The sequence below is a fragment of the Echiichthys vipera genome (genome assembly GCF_963691815.1).
Source record: "Echiichthys vipera genome assembly, chromosome: 11".
Taxonomy (NCBI): Eukaryota; Metazoa; Chordata; class Actinopteri; order Perciformes; family Trachinidae; genus Echiichthys; species Echiichthys vipera.
The window spans coordinates 14,203,854-14,223,821 of NC_139836.1; the positions used below are offsets into that span (position 1 = coordinate 14,203,854).

Sequence of the window (19,968 nt, forward strand, 5' to 3'; positions counted from 1 at the left end):
GGTGTTCAGTGCTCAGAGACATGGCCTTGGTAAGAAAGGCTGAAAACCGATCACCAGTGAACAAGACACATATGTTGAAATGTCAAGACTGGGCCGAGAAATATCTGAGGACAAAGTCAAAAGTTTTATGGACTGATGAGATGAGACTCTTGACGGGCCTGTGGCTTGATCCGTAATGGGCACAGAGCTCCACTTCAGCTCAGATGCCAGCAAGTTGGAGGTGGGGTACTAGTAGGACCTTTTCGGGTACAAGATGGACTCAAACTCAACTCCCAAATCTAGAAGACACTTTCTTCAAGCAGTCGGTGGTACAGGATCTTCAAGAAGACCATGATTTTTATGCAGGACAATGCTCAATTGCATGGTCGAAGTACTCCGCTGCATGACTAGCAAGGAAAGGCCTTAAAGATGAAAGAATAATGACATCCTCATCTGACCTAATAAGCCCTATCGAGAACTTTTGCTCTCTTGTTAAACAGTCGATTTACGGTGAAGAGACAGTACACCTCTCTGAACAGTGTTTGGGAGGCTGTGGTTGCTGCTGCACAAAAAGTTGATCGTCAACAGATTCAAAAACTGACAGACTCCATGATTGGAAGGCTTTTAACTGTTATTGAAAAGCAGGGTGGCTTTATTGGTCACTGATTATTTTTGGGGGGAATGTTAAAAATGTTTCTTTGTAAACTTTTAAGTTGTTCACTTTTTAAAATATGAAAATAATCAAAATATCAAATCAAAATAAAAAAATAAGTCAAAAATACAACTTGCCAAACAATTGTGCACACAGTGTATTATCTTAATTATCTACCCTCAAGGTGAATGTTTCACTTGCTGTGATGTGCGCGCCCGTCTCCTGACAGCGACATTTCCTACCGTCGTGAACGCAGCACCGCTCACTTCATTCCTGCAGTGTCCCGCTGTAGGACGGTCTGTGAACTCGGGAAAAGGGAAGCGCTGCGCTGTTAAAACTCACAGGATTTACACTCTGCCATTTTGAGGAAAATCGGCCGACATCAAGAGTGCAAACAGACGCGTCCATTAAAGCAGAAGTCATGAGCTGAATCAGCGAACCACCACTGTGAGTATTTCTCTCCCCCTGGTCGTGCTCAGGTCTGTTTTTTGACAGAGCTGTTGATAGTTCACGTCCGTCAGAAACGACTTTAAACTGTTTTGGTTTGCCCTTCGTACGTGTTGTCAGTCGTAGCTCGGGTAGTGAGTGAGTGACGTGTGTTGTGCTAGAGTGCAAGTAGAGTGACAACTTTTACTCAGACTCCACATCAACACAAAGGCGCCGAAGTGAGCCCAGAAGTGGGCCTGGAACACGGGCCTGGCTCTGTTGTGGATGACAGCATGCTGGTACTGTTTTCTTTCAGCCCGAGTTGTTGTTGTGGGCGACACAACTATGTCGTTAACTTTACCGGTAACTCGTGGGTTGTCTGGCATTCACGAACCCCCGCGATGCAAGAATGCGCTGTAACAAACAGCGCAACACTGTTTCTATAAATTTGCTTCAACGAGGATACAGTTTATTTGCACATTTAGATGACATTCATTGGAAATAACATATTTTGGGCCCTTCGCGGACATTTATGTGCACTGTGTTACTACAACCTACTTTTTAAGGGATCTCTCTAAAATGAGACTATGTAGCCTAACCACTGTTGCCACAAGTGACAATTACAGTTAAAACACAGTATACAAATATCAAGAGTGGAGAAGAGTCAGTAATGTCTGTTATGGATCAATATAGGCAGAGGCGATTCTAGAGTCTGTTGGGGCCCTAGGCAAAAATTCACAGGGGGCCCCTCAAACCAGCATTCATCGCCATTATAGGTCTGTTTTAAACTAAATCATGCAACAGGAGTGGGGGGAGCCAGATGGGGCCCCCTTCTGGAGGTCAGGTCTTCTACTGTCATTGCAAACTATGTGCATAGTCACCGCTGTAGTTTAAAGTCTGTCAGCCCTCAGGGGTCCCTTACTGGCCTGGCGCCCTAAGCAGTTGCCTTCCCTGCCTGCTGGCAAGCGGAGCCTTTGCATTTATGTGCAATCTGTTACTATCTTTTCAAATGTCCGTTGCGGAGAATAGTGGTCTATAAACAGACATCCGGACCGCCGTCAATGCCAGTGCTCGTATCAGTGCAATCGTGCTTTACTAAAGCCCACCTCTCTAAAGAAGACCGCGGTCGGGAAGTGTACCACGCTTAAAGTGTTATATCGGCGCAAAATCATCCCATGATTTTTTTCCGCCGCTTTTACTATGAGAGGAGCCGGGTTAGCAGGGCCAGTTGGTAAGTCTTTCAAAACACTTTTTTGATAAACTCCGGGTTTGCGAACTACGTTGTTGATGCTTCGTTTTATGCTACTGCAGAGGTTTGGTGTTATTTTGAGCAGTGTAAGTGGTTAAGAAAAGCTGTTTTAATGCTTTCACTTCACCCAAGCTAATCAGTGTTAGCCACGTCTGGCTGTTAGCGACTCTCCCGGATTTCTTCGTTAATAGTTGTTACATGAAAAAAAACTGTCTCGATGGCTTATTTGATGTATATTATCGTATATATATATATATAATTGACAAAAAGAGCATTGGGATGATTTTGCACCGGAATTACGGTATTAGCACAGAACGTTTGTAGTCACACTGATCAAGCGAACTAGACTAGTGCTTGGGCTTGGGCAGGGTACGAGTGGATAGTGTGAGTAGATCCTTAATAACCAAAAGCTACCAGCAGCGAAACACCTGAGTGTACTGATTTGGGCGGTTGTGTTGGCTATACTTAATTTCTTATGAATTAAGCTTTTCCTTTGAAAGGGAAGAATATGTTATTGCTTCCTCTTTCAATTCTTGCTATGAGGATGCTCTAAAATAGACGAGGTGCATGTTTTCCTTTGGTTTCTTAGTTTATCCCTAACTGTCTGACTTCAATATGAATCACTACTGCTTGAGTGAACCGCATGCAGTGAAAAAGTGGAAGAGTATTTTAAGTGCTTCAGCTGGAACATGCGTCTCCTATTCATTCCTGCTTATTTGTTCCAGTCTTGTCTTTCTGAATTGAAGCAAATATATGCAAAAGATCCCCTGGAATTATAGAAACGCGTGATATGAATCGTTTTCAATTGCTAATTTAATCATGGCGGATACTGATAAGATAATAGATCTTTTATTCATTTTAAAAACAAGTATGTAACCCGTAGTTTATGCACACATGATAAGAACGGCTAAGGGGACTGCTTTAATATTCTCTGACCAAATCTTACTGACAACAACATTGGTCACACAACAAAATAAACAGTTCGGACTCTTCATATGTTCATTCTTTTTCTGCTACATCAAATGAACATAAAGTTTTAAAGTACATTGAAAAAACTTTGGTTTTGGATTATTTTCTCTAAGAATTCAAATCAAGTTCTCTGACAATCAGACATGTCAACGACTATAATTTATTTATAATTTAATTATTGGGAAAATACATAATAATAAAAAAAAAAATCCCATTATCGTCCATTCATTTATCTTTTAGTTGTTTAACAAAACATTTATTTATTCAGTTTGAGGAGACAAAAGCAGCAGCAGCACCCAGACTTTCTCTTCTACTTTGTTTGACGGGAGACCAAAACTCACATTTCAGACAGCGCCAGTGTTGCCACTGAAAATGGGTCATCACATTTTCAGCTCTGCTAGATTACAGACATCGTGGTCACAACGGTAGTACTCTTGCGTCAAATGAAAATGGATCGTTTCTTGTTTTGATTATTACTTTTCTGTAAGCACACAGGAATTACCCAGATAATCAAACATGACGTTGTCCCATGTAATCAGGAAGCATCTGTTTGCCAAGTTAAAGTTCAAATGCATTTTCTTTTAATTCAGCAGTTTTATTCTTAAACCACAATAGTTTCCTCCACAGTCATCCTTTGTCAGGCGACTGTTCCTGCTTCCTGTCGTCAAGAGATTTGTCCTTTCTGTCACAGTACAGGAATTACAGTAGATGATAACAAAATAAAAAGTACCTAATGGAAATGGACATACATGTTGAAGTAAATTATCATGACAATCAGTGTTTAAGCTATTATACATGATGGGTTGAATACCAACACGTAGCAAATGTTTTCTCACATCCCTGTTGGTTTTTGCTGTTCCTCTTTGTGGACTGAAATCTGTGTTTGTGATAAGTTGTCACATTATTCTAGACGCACTTTTAAAGCCCAATAATTATCATTAAGTGACTTCAGACTTTAAGTTATTGCATGCAGTGTGTGTGTCTTATGTATCAAAACACAAGTTTAGCAAGTGTAGTCATTTCTATAAGTATATAGTACCTGAGATAATGCATGGGATTAGCCTACTCTTTGACTTAATTGTAGTGCTGCAATTTAACTGGGAACAAACCTAGACAGTGTTTGTAAAGTTTTTTTTTTACTGGACAAAAAAAAAACACTTAACAGCCACTAACATCTAACTTTTGTCATGAGTGGGAAAGGTTACAGTCTGCATTCATTCGAGGGACAAATGACTCCACAGTAGTCACGGGTATATTGGCTCCAGGTCTGATCAACAGTGATGGAAACATGACACACTCATGGTTGAAGTTGGCTTTTTGAGGGCTTTCTGGCAGTAACGTGGTAAAGCTTAGGCAACAAAACTACTTTGTTAGGTTTAGCAACATGTCACGCTTTGGTTTATGATTGACCCTTTCTGGCAGAAAGCCCTGAAGACTTATTTCTCCTATTCGCACATAACAACCGGGTGGATATGCTACTTTTTAGGTAACCGATGTAAAAAAAGGAAGTAACCACCTTAACATTTTCACTGACCTCCATGCTTCTTTGTAGCGTTTAATAACCCTGTTTTCTGGCGGGTTTGTGACATGAAAGTGACACCAGAAAGAAAAAAAAAACCCTGAAAGGCCTATTTTTAACAGATTTTCAAATGTAAAAAAACCTGCATAAAGAGGCTAATTTTGGTTGGAAAAGGGTATAATAAGATAGATTGCAAAAAAAGTTACTTTTTACAGTTTCACGTCTTCTATTGGAGTTAGTTTATAGGTGTGACTTTGTGAGATTCTTTTCACCTTCCAAGCCTTGATGTGATAATAACAATGAAAAAAAAATGTTAGACATCTGATTCCTCACACTGGTTTTATGTGTGTGTTCCTCATTACTGTAATCTTAATCCCCAGGCTCCTTCATTTTGGCTGTTTTGTTATGTTTGACAGTGATAAACAGCCAGAAAAAAACAAGTATGAATTTCTGGTTCATTTAAGAAAAAAAAGGCATTAAGATAATATTTGTTGTCAATTCACACAAATAAAGCAGGCTGGTATTTCCTGTGTGCAAAGCTGCTTGTCCCCGAGGAATGTGAGGAATGTATTCTTTTGTCCTCTGTAGATTTAGCAGTGTCCCGTTTCTGTACTGCCTGCTACAGAGCCCAGGAAGAGATGGCAGACTGGAAATGAGTCTGAAAGACTGTCAGTAACCCCGCAAAGAACTCATCCTCCTCAGTGCCTGGCACGATGAACTCATTGAAAATCTGCATGCCATTGCAAACATCCCCCTCATTAGAAAGATGTTCTCCAGACTGAAGACTTGTCAATCCACTACCCTGAAACAGGGTATATTTATAGCTAAAGGGAACTTGCCACTGGTTGTCTCCTTCATGTAATTCATGGCTGTGATCTTGACAGGAGGAGGAAGGCTGTAATTGAGGCTTTCTGCTTTCAATTATTATTTTTTTCAAGATTTTTATGGGGAGATGAGACTTTGACGTTATGAAAGTGGCTTCTCTGTTGCCTGTGAGCCTGATGTTGGTGAGAGCAGAGCTGCCAGCACATCAGAAGACACCGTAATTGACCGGCCTGGAAAATTACCAGCAAAATTGAATAAAGATTTAAACATGTTTGCCCTCTGTCCACTGGCTAATTAGCCTGAATTCCATTGTTGTTTTGCAATATTTGCACGGTTGCAACATTTTAATATCTGCATTGAACTATGTTGTGCAGATCTAATCACAGAGTATGAAACGGTCATGGTGCCTCACTCATTTCACCAGCGTTGTTCCTTTCTGAAGCCTTATGTGGTACCAGCTGCTGTGTCACATTATACCTGGCTCTCACAGCAGATTCATGCTGGTTAATGAGGCAGGATCTTTGCGGCCATGACTAACTTTTCTCACACACATTTTGAGCAGGTTTGCAATGAAATATTTAGAATATGCACATTTCAAAGCATGGCATGTCTAAAATAAATTTGAGCTCATGAATTTGCAATATAAAACCTTTGAACTTCCAAAACTTTCCCCTCTTTGAAAACAGGAACATTTCTTCCTCTGCTCCAGTAGTAGCCTCTAAAAACATCGCCTTTTATATATCGCAATTCTTTGTGTCAGTTTGTCAGAATTTTTCACCTATGGTTTGGTTTAGAATACAAGTTTTCCAAAGCGTTGTCCTTGGACCAATCTCGTTTTAAAAAGTGCATTTCTCAAAGTATTCTTTAGAAGAAAAGAAGCACTGTTTTATTGGCCTCGCCCAAGTATCAAGATAACAAAAGTGGTACTTTTTGCATTCAAGCCTGCAGTACAAACATGTTATAGGATAAAGGCTACAGCGCTGTATCCTATTATGTACGTCTTGTCAAAATCAACTAAATCAGGCTATACTTTGCCACACCCTTGCTTTGAGCTAAAGGCTAAAATCAACATGCTAATGTGTTCACAATGACAATGCAAAAGGCTGATGGATAGCAGGTGTAATCAGGGCCTGAAGTTAACTTTTTTGGCCAATTTTGTTTGTGCCTAAAATAAAGGTGAACGACTCAGAAAAGTATGGTTCTTGAATTTGTACAGAATACACATTAAAGTGCTGTTGAGTTATTAAGTAAATAAATCTCATTAGTGACTAGAATGACTTGCAGCTGTGTCTGACCTGGTGTGGCAGCATTTAGAATAGAAAATAACAGAAATACAAACAGCCAATCATCTCCCTGATAGTCTCATTTATTTAGTCACCGTTAACGATAGGCTACCTGATTGGTCAACAAAACACAACACTTGCTCGGTGTTGTGTTGTCTTATTGGCTACACGCCAACGTCGCGGGTAAATTGACAGTTTCACCCGCCAATCACAGAAGTTACCCGCACTTGGCGTGTGGGCGGGTGCCAATTTCATGCCCTGGTGGTGGTTTCAACCTTTTAGCGTAGCATGGTAACATTTGCTAATTAATGCTTGAAACAAATTACCGCTGAGGCTGATGGGGATGTCATTAGTTTTGCAGGTATTTGGTTATCAAAGTATTGGACACATTTGATTATGTGTGGCAGTCCATCCAATAGTGGTTGATATATCAGTCTGGACTAATGAGATAACAGACAGAACAATATTGCCATCCGTTACTAGCATACTTAAACAAAAATAGGTTTTTTGCAAAGAAATCCAAATGTACAATTTAGAATTAGTATTGCAGTGGCAGTAGCCCTGCCAACGAATCAGTGTACAAAGACCGGTTCTCCTCGTTTCAACCCTACGGTACAAATGACTGATTAATAAAGTCACTGCCCGGAGAATTAAGGCTACAGTGCTGTATCCGTCTCTGTATTGCTCATAAAATAATTATCCAAATAAAGAAAAGGGGAAAAATATATTGGCTGGCATTTTGTTGAACTTCTTACACATGCTTAAAGTTGATTGATTCTCTATAAAAGGATGTTCAATCACTGTTCTGCTCGTATACTTACACCACAGATCAGTTAATAAATGTTTGTATAAGGATTCTCCAAAAGCCTAAACATCAATTAAAAAAAAGCTCTAATCTGTGTCCCTGAGAGAAAATCTCCTGTTTCTTCTCTGACACTGCATTGCAGAGTGCTTGCTTCAGCTTTTATATCAAAATAATCTTAGTTAATTGTGGTGTTAACATATGTAAGGTTTTCAATATCAGTCTCTCATTAGGTTTTAATGTACCTTAAGGAAATGTATATTATTTATACCCCCATGTCTCTTTCTCTCCTTCTCCTACCAACAGGATAAATGGACTTGCTCAAACGTTCAAATGAGAACTGATCTGTCTATATGTGTTTCCCCTGGAATATCTTGAAATTTTACTTTTTTTTTAAATGACTTTAAAGACAAAACCTAACTCATTTTGTTGTTTTCTTGCAGAGGAGTAGGCCTCGGGGGACAGTTTACCCAACAAAGGAGGGATTGTTTATTTTAACTAGTCATCAGTCCTCTTCAGCCATGTGTTCCACAAATCACTCAAACTGGGTCACGTTTGAAGATGACAACACACCACTCTCATCACCTCAAAAGCCCCTACAGTCTCCAGGGCTCATCAAAGCATCAGTACCACGTCCCAATGGTCTGAAATTAGTTCTTCCTCCAATCAGAGATACTTCCTGGAGCTTCAATAGTTCTCTGGAATCCCCTCAAAGCCACTCAAGTCTTAGTGGAAGTTCCTGTGTACCATGTAACACACCCTTTTGCACTCCAGTGAGTGGGGTTCCTAGCAGTGCCTCCCCATTTCATTCCAACATGTGGGAAAAGAATTACGACTTTCGTAGTTTCTCTAACACGTCTACTGCCTCTTTTCCCTCTCCTGCACCAGAGGCCCTGCATCAAACCTCAGATGGACCAAGCCCTTTCCCTTCTTTTCAGGGGAACTCAGGACACTATAACCCCTTCTGGGATGGATCTAGACACAGCGCAGATGTGGACAGCTCCTCCTCAGACTCAGACTCTGACATCAGTCTACCACGTTTCTTTATTCGCACCAAAGACGGCGATGAGCCTCCGCGTGACCACCTACAGAGCTCCTTCTCCTATGTTTGCCACAAACTGGAAGGCCTACGAGCAGAAACAGACCAGGAAACAGAGACCGGAGGAGATGGGGAGAGGCGGCTAAGTTGCAAAAGTGAAGTTTTAAGCGAGGGTTCATCTCAGTTCGTTCCTCGGGGTCTGTTTCGTAGCCAGAAAAGAGATGGCTGGTCTGTCATGCTCAGGATTCCTGAAAAAAAGAACCGCATGTCCTCGAGACAGTGGGGGCCGATCTACCTCCGCTTGTTGCCGGGAGGTGTGCTGCAGATGTACTACGAGAAAGGGCTAGAGAAGCCATACAAGGAGTTCCAGCTTCTCCCCCAATGTAGACTCTCGGATCTGAAACTGGAAAGCTATGGCGAGCCCCGCAAAGTCCTCTCAGTCAAGGTGGAACATTTCTCATACACGGAAAAGAAACGCTACCACCCCAAGCAGGAGGTTAGTCATGAGGCGGAGGGAGAAGAGCTGCTCAAGTTTGGCTCCACGGTGCATGGCGACATGGAAGACCTGGTAGTCTCCATAGAAGAGGAAATCTTTAAATTATGTATACACCACCAGCAGAGGCGGCACTACGAGGAGCAGGAGCTGTCCTTGCAGATCACTGATCATATCTGGATACAACTGGATAAGTTTGGGGAAGTCATGGAGCGGACAGCCTTCACCCAGATTCACTGTCTTGCTTTCCTGAACGGACTTGGGGATTGTTTTCTTGCCCTTAACGATCTCGGGCTGCTGCGCTTTGACTCCAGCTACGGGTCCGAGGAGGACGGTGAACTCTGGATGGAGATCGCAGACTGCTATTTCCACAAATGTGTAAATGAGACCGAGTTTCAGAGGTCCCGGCTGATAAAGTTCTCACCCCCTGAGGCCTGCAGAGTGGAGCTGATGCGGTATAAGACAGCGATTTTGGGTTGCACAGAAATTCCCTTCTCGATCAAAGCTGTTGTCACAGTTCAAGGTGCCTATGTGGAGCTCCAGGCCTTTCTTAACATGTCAGCCACCTTCCTTTCCACGGCAGGGGTGACTGACACGTACCCGCTGTGCGAGAATGTAGTGATCCGCGTGCCAGTACCAGGCGACTGGGTCAAAGTGACGCAGACAGTAGCCTTGCTGCGACAGAGGTCACTGAAGGCCCGAATGAACAGGAACGCCTGCTTGGGGGCTGTCAGTGCCGCAGATTCACAACCTGTCATGCAGGTGACAATTGGCACCGTCAAGTACGAGAATGTATATTCAGCTGTCGTGTGGAGGATCGACAGACTGCCCGCGAAGAATACAGGTAACACAATTCTGAGAGATTCAGATTTTAGCACTGCACTACAGCCCAACATATGATTTCCTCATTAGCATGTGTACAGTGTGTATGCCACTAAGTGTTCTGACACTCTAACTACAAGTGACCTTTATATTCTCCTTTGCAGCAGTGGATCATCCCCATTCGTTTTCCTGCAAGCTAGAGCTGGGATCTGATCAGGATATCCCAAATGACTGGTACCCTTTTGTCACGATGGAATGTGAAATCATGGGCGCAGTTGTTTCACAGACCAGGGTGAAGTCACTGGGCACCGCCAACGACATCCAGCCGCAGAAACATGTGACCAGTTGGACACGCTACCATTGTCAGGTAAGATGTGTCATCAGTTTATATTGAGCAATAATATCTTGCTCAATGCATAATTTATTAGTGCAACAAACCTCATTTTTTGTTGTTTTCTGTTTAGGTGGAGGTGGAAAAGAAATGGATCGAAACAGAGTCACAGAAACAATCTGGCTGTATGACACAGTGATTATCAAAGAAGCTCTGAAGAGGACATTATGCAAGATATTTGCCAAAATCGTCTTAATGGTGAAGAGGATGAAAAAAAATGAACAAAAATGAGGGTGATTAGGGACTTTCTGCTTATAAACGGTGTCTATTTCATCTAATTACACATAGCCTGGTAGTATTTCTCATAGAGGTTAACTGATTTTGTATCCTTTAACTGAGACTGAATTAGTCAAGACCTAATAAAGAATTTAACATGGTCCTTTTGCCTAGCACTTTACATTTTAAAGATGTATTAACTGTAACACCTACAGTTTATATAAGTACTGTATATAAGCTTGCATTTGCATCATCTGCACTGTCCTCCAGAATGATTGGCAGCCTTAATAAATGTTCGCCGAACGGGCTGCGTGAGATAAACAGCTTAAGTAATGAGCAATATTCACTGTGTTTGAGGAAAAAAAAAGAATTCTCAGCCGATGTTAAGAGTTCAGGCCCTTTTGCCGCATGGGAGTGTTGTCAGATGTATTCATTTTGGTATGAATACTCTGTGCTTGTACTAAATTCAAGGTGGCAGCAGCGTAATCTTTTTTTTTTTTCTCTCTATTTTGTGGTTCATGCGTAGGTAACCCCTCGTATCATTAAGTGTTAGAATAAATATGAAAGTGGCAGACAAAACGTCGAATGTGGTAAATGACCATAGTGGTGTAATTATAGTTACATTACTTCAAAGGGGGGTCATATCAAGCAGAGTAGCATTTGTCTGTAGAGACATAATCACAATTATTAGGGCAGCTTGGTTGAATTGACTCAGGCTCACTGCCAATTAGCAGCCATTCTCAGCAGAGAAACACTGATCAAAGGTTCAAAGCAACATGAGACAAACCGACAATTAACATTTTTTTCTCTGTAATTTTTCTCAAGTGCATTGACCTAAAAGCTACAAAATAATTTCATATTTGAATGGGACTGTCTTGCTTCTGCCAAATACAAAATGCATTTACAAAGCTTTACAAAAACTTGTGAGGTCTGAAATGCATCTGTGCTAATATATAAAGTTAGAAATTGGTTATTTTTCTTTCACATGGAATACAACCCCTTACTTGTGTTGCTTATCTCGAGCTGACCTTTGACTATAGACCAAGGTTGTATTCTGGAGGACTAATTTTATTTAAACAAATCAAATCTTTATTATGTGATCTTTCTGCCTCTGTGAGAATGGGTTGGATTAAAAAAAAAGAATGGCGAAGCTTCATAATGAACGACAAGACCTTCAGTGATGACTTTAGCTGGCTTAGGCTGGATATTATGTACTTTGAGAGTAAAAAAGAAAATGAATTAAAGCTGAAAGACTCCTTGTACTTCTTTACAGATGCTCATAAGACTTGGAAGTGTTTGTCTCTAGGTAAAAGAGAAACTAACTGTGTTTATACATTGTAATGAAGGGGTACTGGGAAACTACACATGCAATAAACGCCAAAATATGTATTATTATAATTACCTACTTATTCATTGAACAAAGGAGTAAAATAGCTTTAAATGAACATGTCACTGGGTGTCAAAACAACGTAACTAAATTTTTCCCTTTTGTAGAGAGACTTCAGACATCTAGCCATAAGTAATGACAGGTTCAGTAAATGATTTGTGTAAATGATTTTGTGCAAGTGCTGCATACTATGTGATTTGTTTTCTTTGATAAACTGGTAGTGCATCGTGCCCTTAATTGAACTTGCCTCTGGGAGCGCACGCAAACAATAAAGAGTGCTGCTGTTTTTTTTAATGCGATCATTTTCATGCTGGACCCTGTGGTGATGAGTCGCTACTCATTAAAACCTGGTACCTTTGAGTCTCTACTCTTTGCCCGCTTGTTTCTTATAATCGATTGTATGTCTGCTGTGTTTTTCATGGTTTTTAGGTATTAATACTTGATCATTCATTTATGATCTGGAAACTGATGTAGTGGTTGGGTGGAAAAGGGCTTTTAAATACACCAAAAAGAAAAAGATGGAGTCTTAACCCTTAAGGTGAGTTCAAAGTTTAACTGATGATAACAGTTGCGGTTCATTTATCAAAATGCTTTTTAACAAATAATGCAAGAATAATTTGTATTTCAACTCAAAATGGTATTGGCTATAACAGATTGTCAGTTCTGGTGGATTGCGACAGGGGGCAGGGTTTGTAACAGTAAATTGACTGTGGTTACTTCCATTATATGAGTTAGTTTCAGTGAACTCTTATTTTCTATCTCTGAAGTAAGTACGGACTAATAAAATAGACATAGAAAATGCAATATTGGTATATATGATAAGGTATATATAATAAGGAGGGGAGCTTCAGAGTAGGAGTCCAGACTTCAGAGTAACTTTGTAGTAAAGTGACAGCTGACTGGATGTTAGTTTCAGCCACTGCAGTATCCACAGGGAGGGGGGTACTCTCATGCTGCTGCTTTTGTGTCCCAACACTCTCATCCTCATCAGAGGAGTTGACAATGTTACAATGTTGAAAGAGCCAGCATTACAGATGCTCGGGGGAAGCAGGGGCCATGGTTCCTGCTACTGCTACGAATTCATTGAACACCCAAGTTGAAAATGAAGTGTTTTGTAGAGGGTGAAATATTTTGAACTTCTGGTATTGTACATTCTTGAGATTAGACGCTGTAAGCCCTCTGAGCCCCCAGAACTGGGGAAAATATGCAGCAGTGTAACCTTTCTATTGAAAGTAACCAGAAAACTAAAGATGGAATGGGATTTTTGAGTCTCACTAAAACCACACAAGATAAGCTACTGACAATTAAGACTCCAAGGTACTGAAGCCATGTGTGCAGATCTCGGCAGAGAAAAACATGAATTGTGCCCCCCAATAAAGATACCCTGAATTATTCAAAAATTAACAAATGTATTTTCAGACTTCACATTCTTCACATTTCAGATTCACATCTAAAAAGAAATGATTGAAATGGTGGAACAAATCATGTTTGACAAATATATCTCTGACTCCACTTTTCCATCTCTGCTCTCCTCCACTACAACACAAATGAACGGGTAGTTTCTTCCACAGACGCTGATGACATCAACAAGCTTTAAAAAGGGCCTCATATTCTCATATTCATCCATATCAGTGAATCATGCATAGGCCATAGTAGTTCCACACACTGGGAGAAAATGAAGATGGTGAGAGGAAGACCCTTAAAAGTATGATTTACTAATATAACAAGGAAGCAGTGATATGTGCTGTTGGCTGTTTAGGACAAATGAACAAGAAAGGTAAGAACAGTAAATGATTCCATGTGCAGTACTTTTTGAATGATTATGGCGAGAAGTTGTGATCTATGGTGGCATGGTAGGAGTTGCATATGGGCAAGAAACAAAAAAAAAAAAAATCACTTTACTGACTGAAGCCATGTTCAAAAGTTAGAGACCCCTGTTGTGTAAGGTGGACACCCACTGTCCCCCGCCCTAAGCAGGTGACATCCAGTTGATGCAGAATTTCTCACTGTGATTTAACCTTGTTGAAAAATGACAAATGAAATGTGTCACTGCAAAATTAGTCACAGAATTGTTTTGATGGTAAAAATGAATTAAGTGCACAATAAAAGAAAAACCCTATTCTGAAATTGAAGCTTATAATAAATGATATATCCATTCCATTGAAAAACTAAAAGTGACTGAGACTCTTAATCCAAACAAACATGGAGGTCTCAGTTCAACAACAGGATCTCTCAGTTGAGCTTGATTACTATCACCTGTGTGTTCGCCTCCATCACGTGCGGGCACAATACTCTGACTTTAGCACCGTTCACTGAATGTATTTTGCTCCCAAAGCTCATTGTCAACAGGCAGCTTTGCCCTGAATCATGCTGAGCAACAACACAGGCCCAGTGGTAAGCAAAGCTGCGTTTGAGCTACTTTTGCTATAGGCTAACTACTAGCAAAACTACTGCGTTGTGTGTTACCGTGTTAGCACGTTTAGTAGCTTAATACATGTGCACCATTTCTATTAAAATGACGTTATTTATCCTGAACCTAATGCTATTTAAGTGCAGTTTAGTCAGTCATGTTGTCAAGCCAATCCCATCCAAAAATAAAACAACTGTCAAACAGTAAGGTCACCGTGTTGTCCTTTTTAAGAAGTCTGCTCAGACATATTTTATTTCACTAACATTTCAATTAGTTTGCTGTTTTGAATGGACTGAAATGCACAGTGGAGAATAGTATAGGCTGAAAATGAAAATGGTTAGCTAGAAAAATGTTGGGTTACTAGCGGCATTAGCTACATATGTAACCCACAATGAAGAGTTACTTGGATATGTTTACAAAATGTCTTGAGCTGCACAAAGGCCTAGGAATATAGTTATACAATTTCCAGCAACATACACACTTGCCTTATCTTCACAGGCAGCTCAACAGCCTCTGACCTGTACTCTCTGTTCACTGTAGGCCAAACTCTACTTGTCCATAATTGATGATGTGATTGAGAGTATGAGGGATCTCTTCATGGATGAAGGGCTTGAAGACCGTGTCCTGGACGATTTAAGACATGTGAGCTAGATTCTACAATACCCTGTTTCATTAAAAAAAAAAAAATATGGACACAACTTGACTCAAGCTGTCAGTTACATCAAAGTTAGAGCACCTAGTGTGGAAGTATACACCATACTTGGAAGACAGACTGCTGTGTCTTCTTGTTGTGCAGCTGTGGGAGTCAAAGATGATGCAGTCAAAAGCAATGGAAGACCTCAGGAAACATAATAGCGACTCATCCAACTTTGTACTGCAGCTCCCCGCCAGCTGCAGTCAGACTGATCAAGGTAACGCAGCACTGCTAGAAATTAACTGCTCCTGACAAAAGAAACCTAATAATTGCAGCGTACAGTCATGCATCTTGTCAAATAGATAGTTCTTTAAAGAAGTTCAGTTATTGTAAATGTACCCTGAATATGGAACAAAAGGATGGAGGATTAAACATGACATAAGTCACAATAAATGCATAAATCAATAAAAAAATAAAGTAATATGGATACAGAAATGAATAAATGTAGTTGATCAAAAACTAGAAATAAATGTAAAGCACCTGTTTATTTATTCATGCATTTAGTTATTCATTCATTTTTTCAGCACTTATTCATTGATTTCTGTATTCATTTATTTCAGCATTTATTCATTGATTTCTGTATTCATTTATTTCAGCACTTATTCATTGATTTCTGTATTCATTTATTTCAGCATTTATTTATCTATTGAGACTTGAGTCATGTCTAGTTCTCCATAAGACGTCTCATTGTTTATATATTTGTATCACCTGCTCTGCTCTGAGTTTTGCTCTCAGCCCCAGTTGGGATCCCAGCGAGTCAGAATTTCTCCAGTTTCCCAATGAAGGCAAGTGTCATCAAGATTAACAGTACACCACATCTCTGACCTCATATGGCTCTTTACATGGGGAGCGCATACAAGGGCAAAAAAAAAGAAAATCACAATATGAATCTTTAAAACAACTGAATTTCATATTGTGAAACTTAATCACATACTGCTGAAATGTAAACACCATTGAGCTTATAGCATTGAAATCTATATGAATTTATGTGGTTTGAACTCCCAATTTTTGGAATTGATTTTACATTATAGTTTTAAAGGCATTGTACTCGATTTTCAGAACATTAACATGGCACCAGACAACTATTTTCTATGGAAGATATGGTCGAGTAATGGCATCCTCAGCAGAGAATGAAGGCTCTGTCCCTCTGTCTGTGTGTGTTGTTGGCTGTGAAAAAGCGTTATTTCATGTATTGGAGTGAGAGCCACCTGGAGGCAATCCCAGTATTTCAAGTATTTTTCAGTATTTCGAGTAGAGCACCTTTTTAAAGATTTGGATTTAGGTACATTCTAAAAAAAAAAAAGGTGCTGAAATTGGATTTTTACATTTCAGACACCAAAACTTAATTTTTTTACTCAAATGTTTAGATTAGAATAGCATCAACTTCAATATATATATATATTTGGACACTACTGTTTGATATGCTGTATTATGTTTTCCTTCATTGCAGAACTCAGAGACACTTGCTACTTTTTCTCTCCCTGCTGGGTTATCTTACCCTGTGCAGATACCAGCTGGAGTCACTCTACAAACAGCTTCTGGTACACAATGATCTGTTTTATCTGTTTTAGTTTGCAGCATGTACTAATAAGTTGAAATAACATGCAACTTTTTCTTCCTTATCTCACTGAGGTCAACTTTACAAGGTCAATGTTCCTGTTGTGGTAACTCAGGCCCCAGCAGGTCAGCTACCTGTATCCCAGCAGATAGTCACGGAAAGAAGAGGAGCTTCTGCCTCTCAGTCAGCTGCAGTCCCACCAAATACTGCTCATCCTCGGGAGGTGGAGCCACCCTCTGTTCCAGCTGCGTCTGTCACAAAGTCGCCCCATCCAGAGACCAATTTACTCCTGGGTCAGGGGAGCAGCCTCCCCCAGCCGCCTCCAGCTTCTGTTGCTGAGCCCTTACAGCCTCAGGGGGTCCACTCTCCAGAGCCAGAGGTCCCACTGGAAGAAAATGAGCTGAATCCACAACCCGAACCCGGGAACCTTAGTATGAGCACCTCGCCCTGCAGCCAGTTATTAGACTTCCAGATCAGCAGCAAGGAGACTTTGACACAGACAGCACAGTTAAAGACCAAAGACATTGATGACATTCTTAAAGAGGTGATTGAGGAGGAGAGAGAGAAGGCAGAAAGGGCCAGGAATCTGGCACCTGTAAAGACTGACAACCAGTGTGAGGCTGTCCTTGGGGTAATTTGAAAATAATATTCTCTGTGTAATACTAACAAATATAAATAAAAGGCCAGTTGTTGAGATACAGATGTACAATGTTAAATAAATTGTTCCAATTGGATGAAAAAAATTAATACAACTCACATGTACAGTAAATATGTATAGTAGCTGGAACCAGTAGCTTAGCATAAATGGGGAAATTGCTAGGTTGAATTTGTCTAAAGGTAACAAAAGCTGTCCTCCAGCACCACTAAAGTTCACTTATCAGTTATAATGATGTCTTAAAATACATGTTTACTGGGTATAGAGGATCCAATGAAAGATATTAAGTTGCATTGTGGCACAGACTAGGGTCTAAGATATCTCTGCCTCTGCTGCATTGATTTTGACCAGAATACTTTCAGTACTTTATGGAAGTTGAAAATAAATAGTTGTATTGGCCCTTTAATTCATCTGAAAAGTTTCCATTTATGATAAAGTTGTAATTCATGTTAGCAAGTTTTCTTATTACCAAGTCCTCAACATGAATCACATTCAAATCTCAGTTTAAGAGTGCTGTAAAACTTTGCTGTCCATTTAAACCAATTCAGCTGTGCAGTCTTGGGTTATTCAGAGGAAATACATTTTAGGATAGCATTCTTATATTTCCTGGATATTATCATGGACTAAATTTTATGTTTCTTTTTTGCAATTCCTGCTAAGCTGGACCTGGACTACAACTACAGTGAATTGTCAGACATCGTTCAGCTGGATGGCCCTGCAGGTAACTCTGACATCGAAAAGGAAGAGGGGGTTTCCCTGGAAGAGAATGACTTTCTGGGTATAATCAACGCTGAGGCCTTAATGGCCCTGCAGGAGGGAGCTGGAAGCAGCGATGACAACAGCCTCTCCTCCAGCAGCGACGAGGGAGCAGATGAACTTGCTAATGTGGTGGAGGAGGTGAGAGTGAGTTGGATATACTGTACATTTTTTTTATATATGTATGATTAATTTACTCCAACTCATATGTGCCTTTGTCCCCCTAGAAATTAGGTTTATCAGTCATGTTTTGCAGACACAGCATGTTTTTGATTGCACGTTTTTTCCAACACACTTTCTATCGATTAGGATCCCTTAAACTCTGGCGACGATGTGATTGAGCAGGATATCCCAGATCTCTTTGACACTGACAATGTAATCGTTTGCCAGTATGACAAAGTAAGAACAAACTAAGGCTCTGTATTGGCCATTATTTGCAGCTCAGCAAAGCCCGGTGCTGAATCCTGACTCATAATATGGTAAAATGATCTCTCTATTGCAGATTCACCGCAGTAAGAACCGCTGGAAGTTTCATTTGAAAGATGGAGTGATGTGTTACGGTGGCAGGGACTACGTGTTCTCTAAAGCTGTTGGGGAAGCCGAGTGGTGATGAGCTTTAGTTCTCTTGAACACATCAGGTAATCATGTTGAAAGGAGGAAATTGATTCAAAAGGGAACAATAATCAGTGAATTTAACCCCCTTGTGTGGTGTAATTTGGCTTGTAGAGCTGGCAGTTAAAACACCTCTGTGCAAAATCACTGCTACTTTTTTTAAAATTATATAATTATCAGAGCAGTACTGCACGTAATTTACGATGTTACAACCAATTACTTCCAGCGTTGCCTGTGAATCCAGTCAGAGACAAACAGCATAAATTTATGTTGCATAATATTTTGCCAAAAACTGTTTTCTTTATTAGTGGAGCAAAACATTATTTGAACTGGAATTTGTTTTCTTCTGTCATGATCATGTTGCCTTGAAGGTACCTAATGTGCTGTTTGATTTTCAAACATTGTAATGTTTTTCCTTTAATCATGCTTCAAATACACTTTTGTGCTGAATTCAATGGACCCTTTTTTCTGTGCAACACTTTACAAAGCCAGAGTTCCTTTGTCATATTTTTCTAATGAACTAAGAGGGTTTTTTCTCTCTTCACTCTTGAAACCAAACCTCAAATTCACTGGAACATGACTAAATTCATTTATAAATGCCAGCATGGACACTAAAATGGATTAACGCTTGACTGTGTTTTGGATAGACACTAATGCTAGTTACTCGCAGCTGGAAATAAAATGTAAAATATAAAGGGCTGTGTGACAGCTCCGGCAACGACTCCCAAAACAAAAACAAATCAGGGACAGATCCTTGGAAAATGTTTTTTACATTTTGACATTAGCAGTGCTGTTCACATTGTTTGGTGCAGGCCTTGTGTATTTTCCTTTGTATAAAAAAGTTAATTATTTTGTATACCAGCTTTAAATATGTCCAAAATAGTGTAGTGTGCACATTCACACATTGTCTACTGTATTTTATAGAAGGATTTGTGATCTCCTGTTTACCAGGTTATGAAAATCAGATACCACAGGGATGTGTTGAGCATGGCCACACTGATCCTAGAGTACAATGAAATGATGAAAATATTTGTAATATTTATTTATCAGATGTACAGTTTCAGAAAGAGATCAGATTAATAAAGTCAACCACATTAGATACAAGCTTAATCTCTGGGAGTCGGCAATGATGGAAGGGACAATATAAAACTTTCTATGATCGTGCTAGTGATGTTGGCTAAAATGGAGAAGCTAATTGAAAAAGATGGCATATTTATTGACAAATTATTTT

The 19,968-nt window shown here is 40.0% G+C and overlaps 2 protein-coding genes across 2 annotated transcripts; both read left to right on the top strand.

The window, feature by feature from the left end:
* Positions 1-936: 936 nt before the first annotated feature.
* Positions 937-12,397, top strand: ston1 (stonin 1). Its single transcript, XM_083923518.1, has 4 exons — positions 937-1,078; positions 8,148-10,080; positions 10,223-10,425; positions 10,523-12,397. The coding sequence occupies exons 2-4, from the start codon at positions 8,226-8,228 to the stop codon at positions 10,586-10,588; spliced, it is 2,124 nt and encodes a 707-aa protein (XP_083779644.1). The 5' UTR covers positions 937-1,078; positions 8,148-8,225; the 3' UTR covers positions 10,589-12,397.
* Positions 12,398-14,419: 2,022 nt separating this feature from the next.
* gtf2a1l (general transcription factor IIA, 1-like) lies at positions 14,420-18,735 on the top strand (the record flags this gene model as incomplete). The annotated part of the gene is made up of 9 exons (XM_083923224.1): positions 14,420-14,446; positions 15,003-15,104; positions 15,259-15,373; positions 15,880-15,947; positions 16,607-16,697; positions 16,789-17,345; positions 18,030-18,266; positions 18,435-18,524; positions 18,628-18,735. The coding sequence occupies 9 exons, from the start codon at positions 14,420-14,422 to the stop codon at positions 18,733-18,735; spliced, it is 1,395 nt and encodes a 464-aa protein (XP_083779350.1).
* Positions 18,736-19,968: the final 1,233 nt, after the last annotated feature.

Bases quoted from the DNA above. Each gene is read 5' to 3' on its own strand.
- ston1 (XM_083923518.1), top strand. From the start codon at position 8,226: ATGTGTTCCACAAATCACTCAAACTGGGTCACGTTTGAAGATGACAAC. The intron at 10,081-10,222 runs GTAACACAATTC...TCTCCTTTGCAG, and splicing joins ACTGCCCGCGAAGAATACAG to CAGTGGATCATCCCCATTCG. The intron at 10,426-10,522 runs GTAAGATGTGTC...TTTTCTGTTTAG, and splicing joins GGACACGCTACCATTGTCAG to GTGGAGGTGGAAAAGAAATG.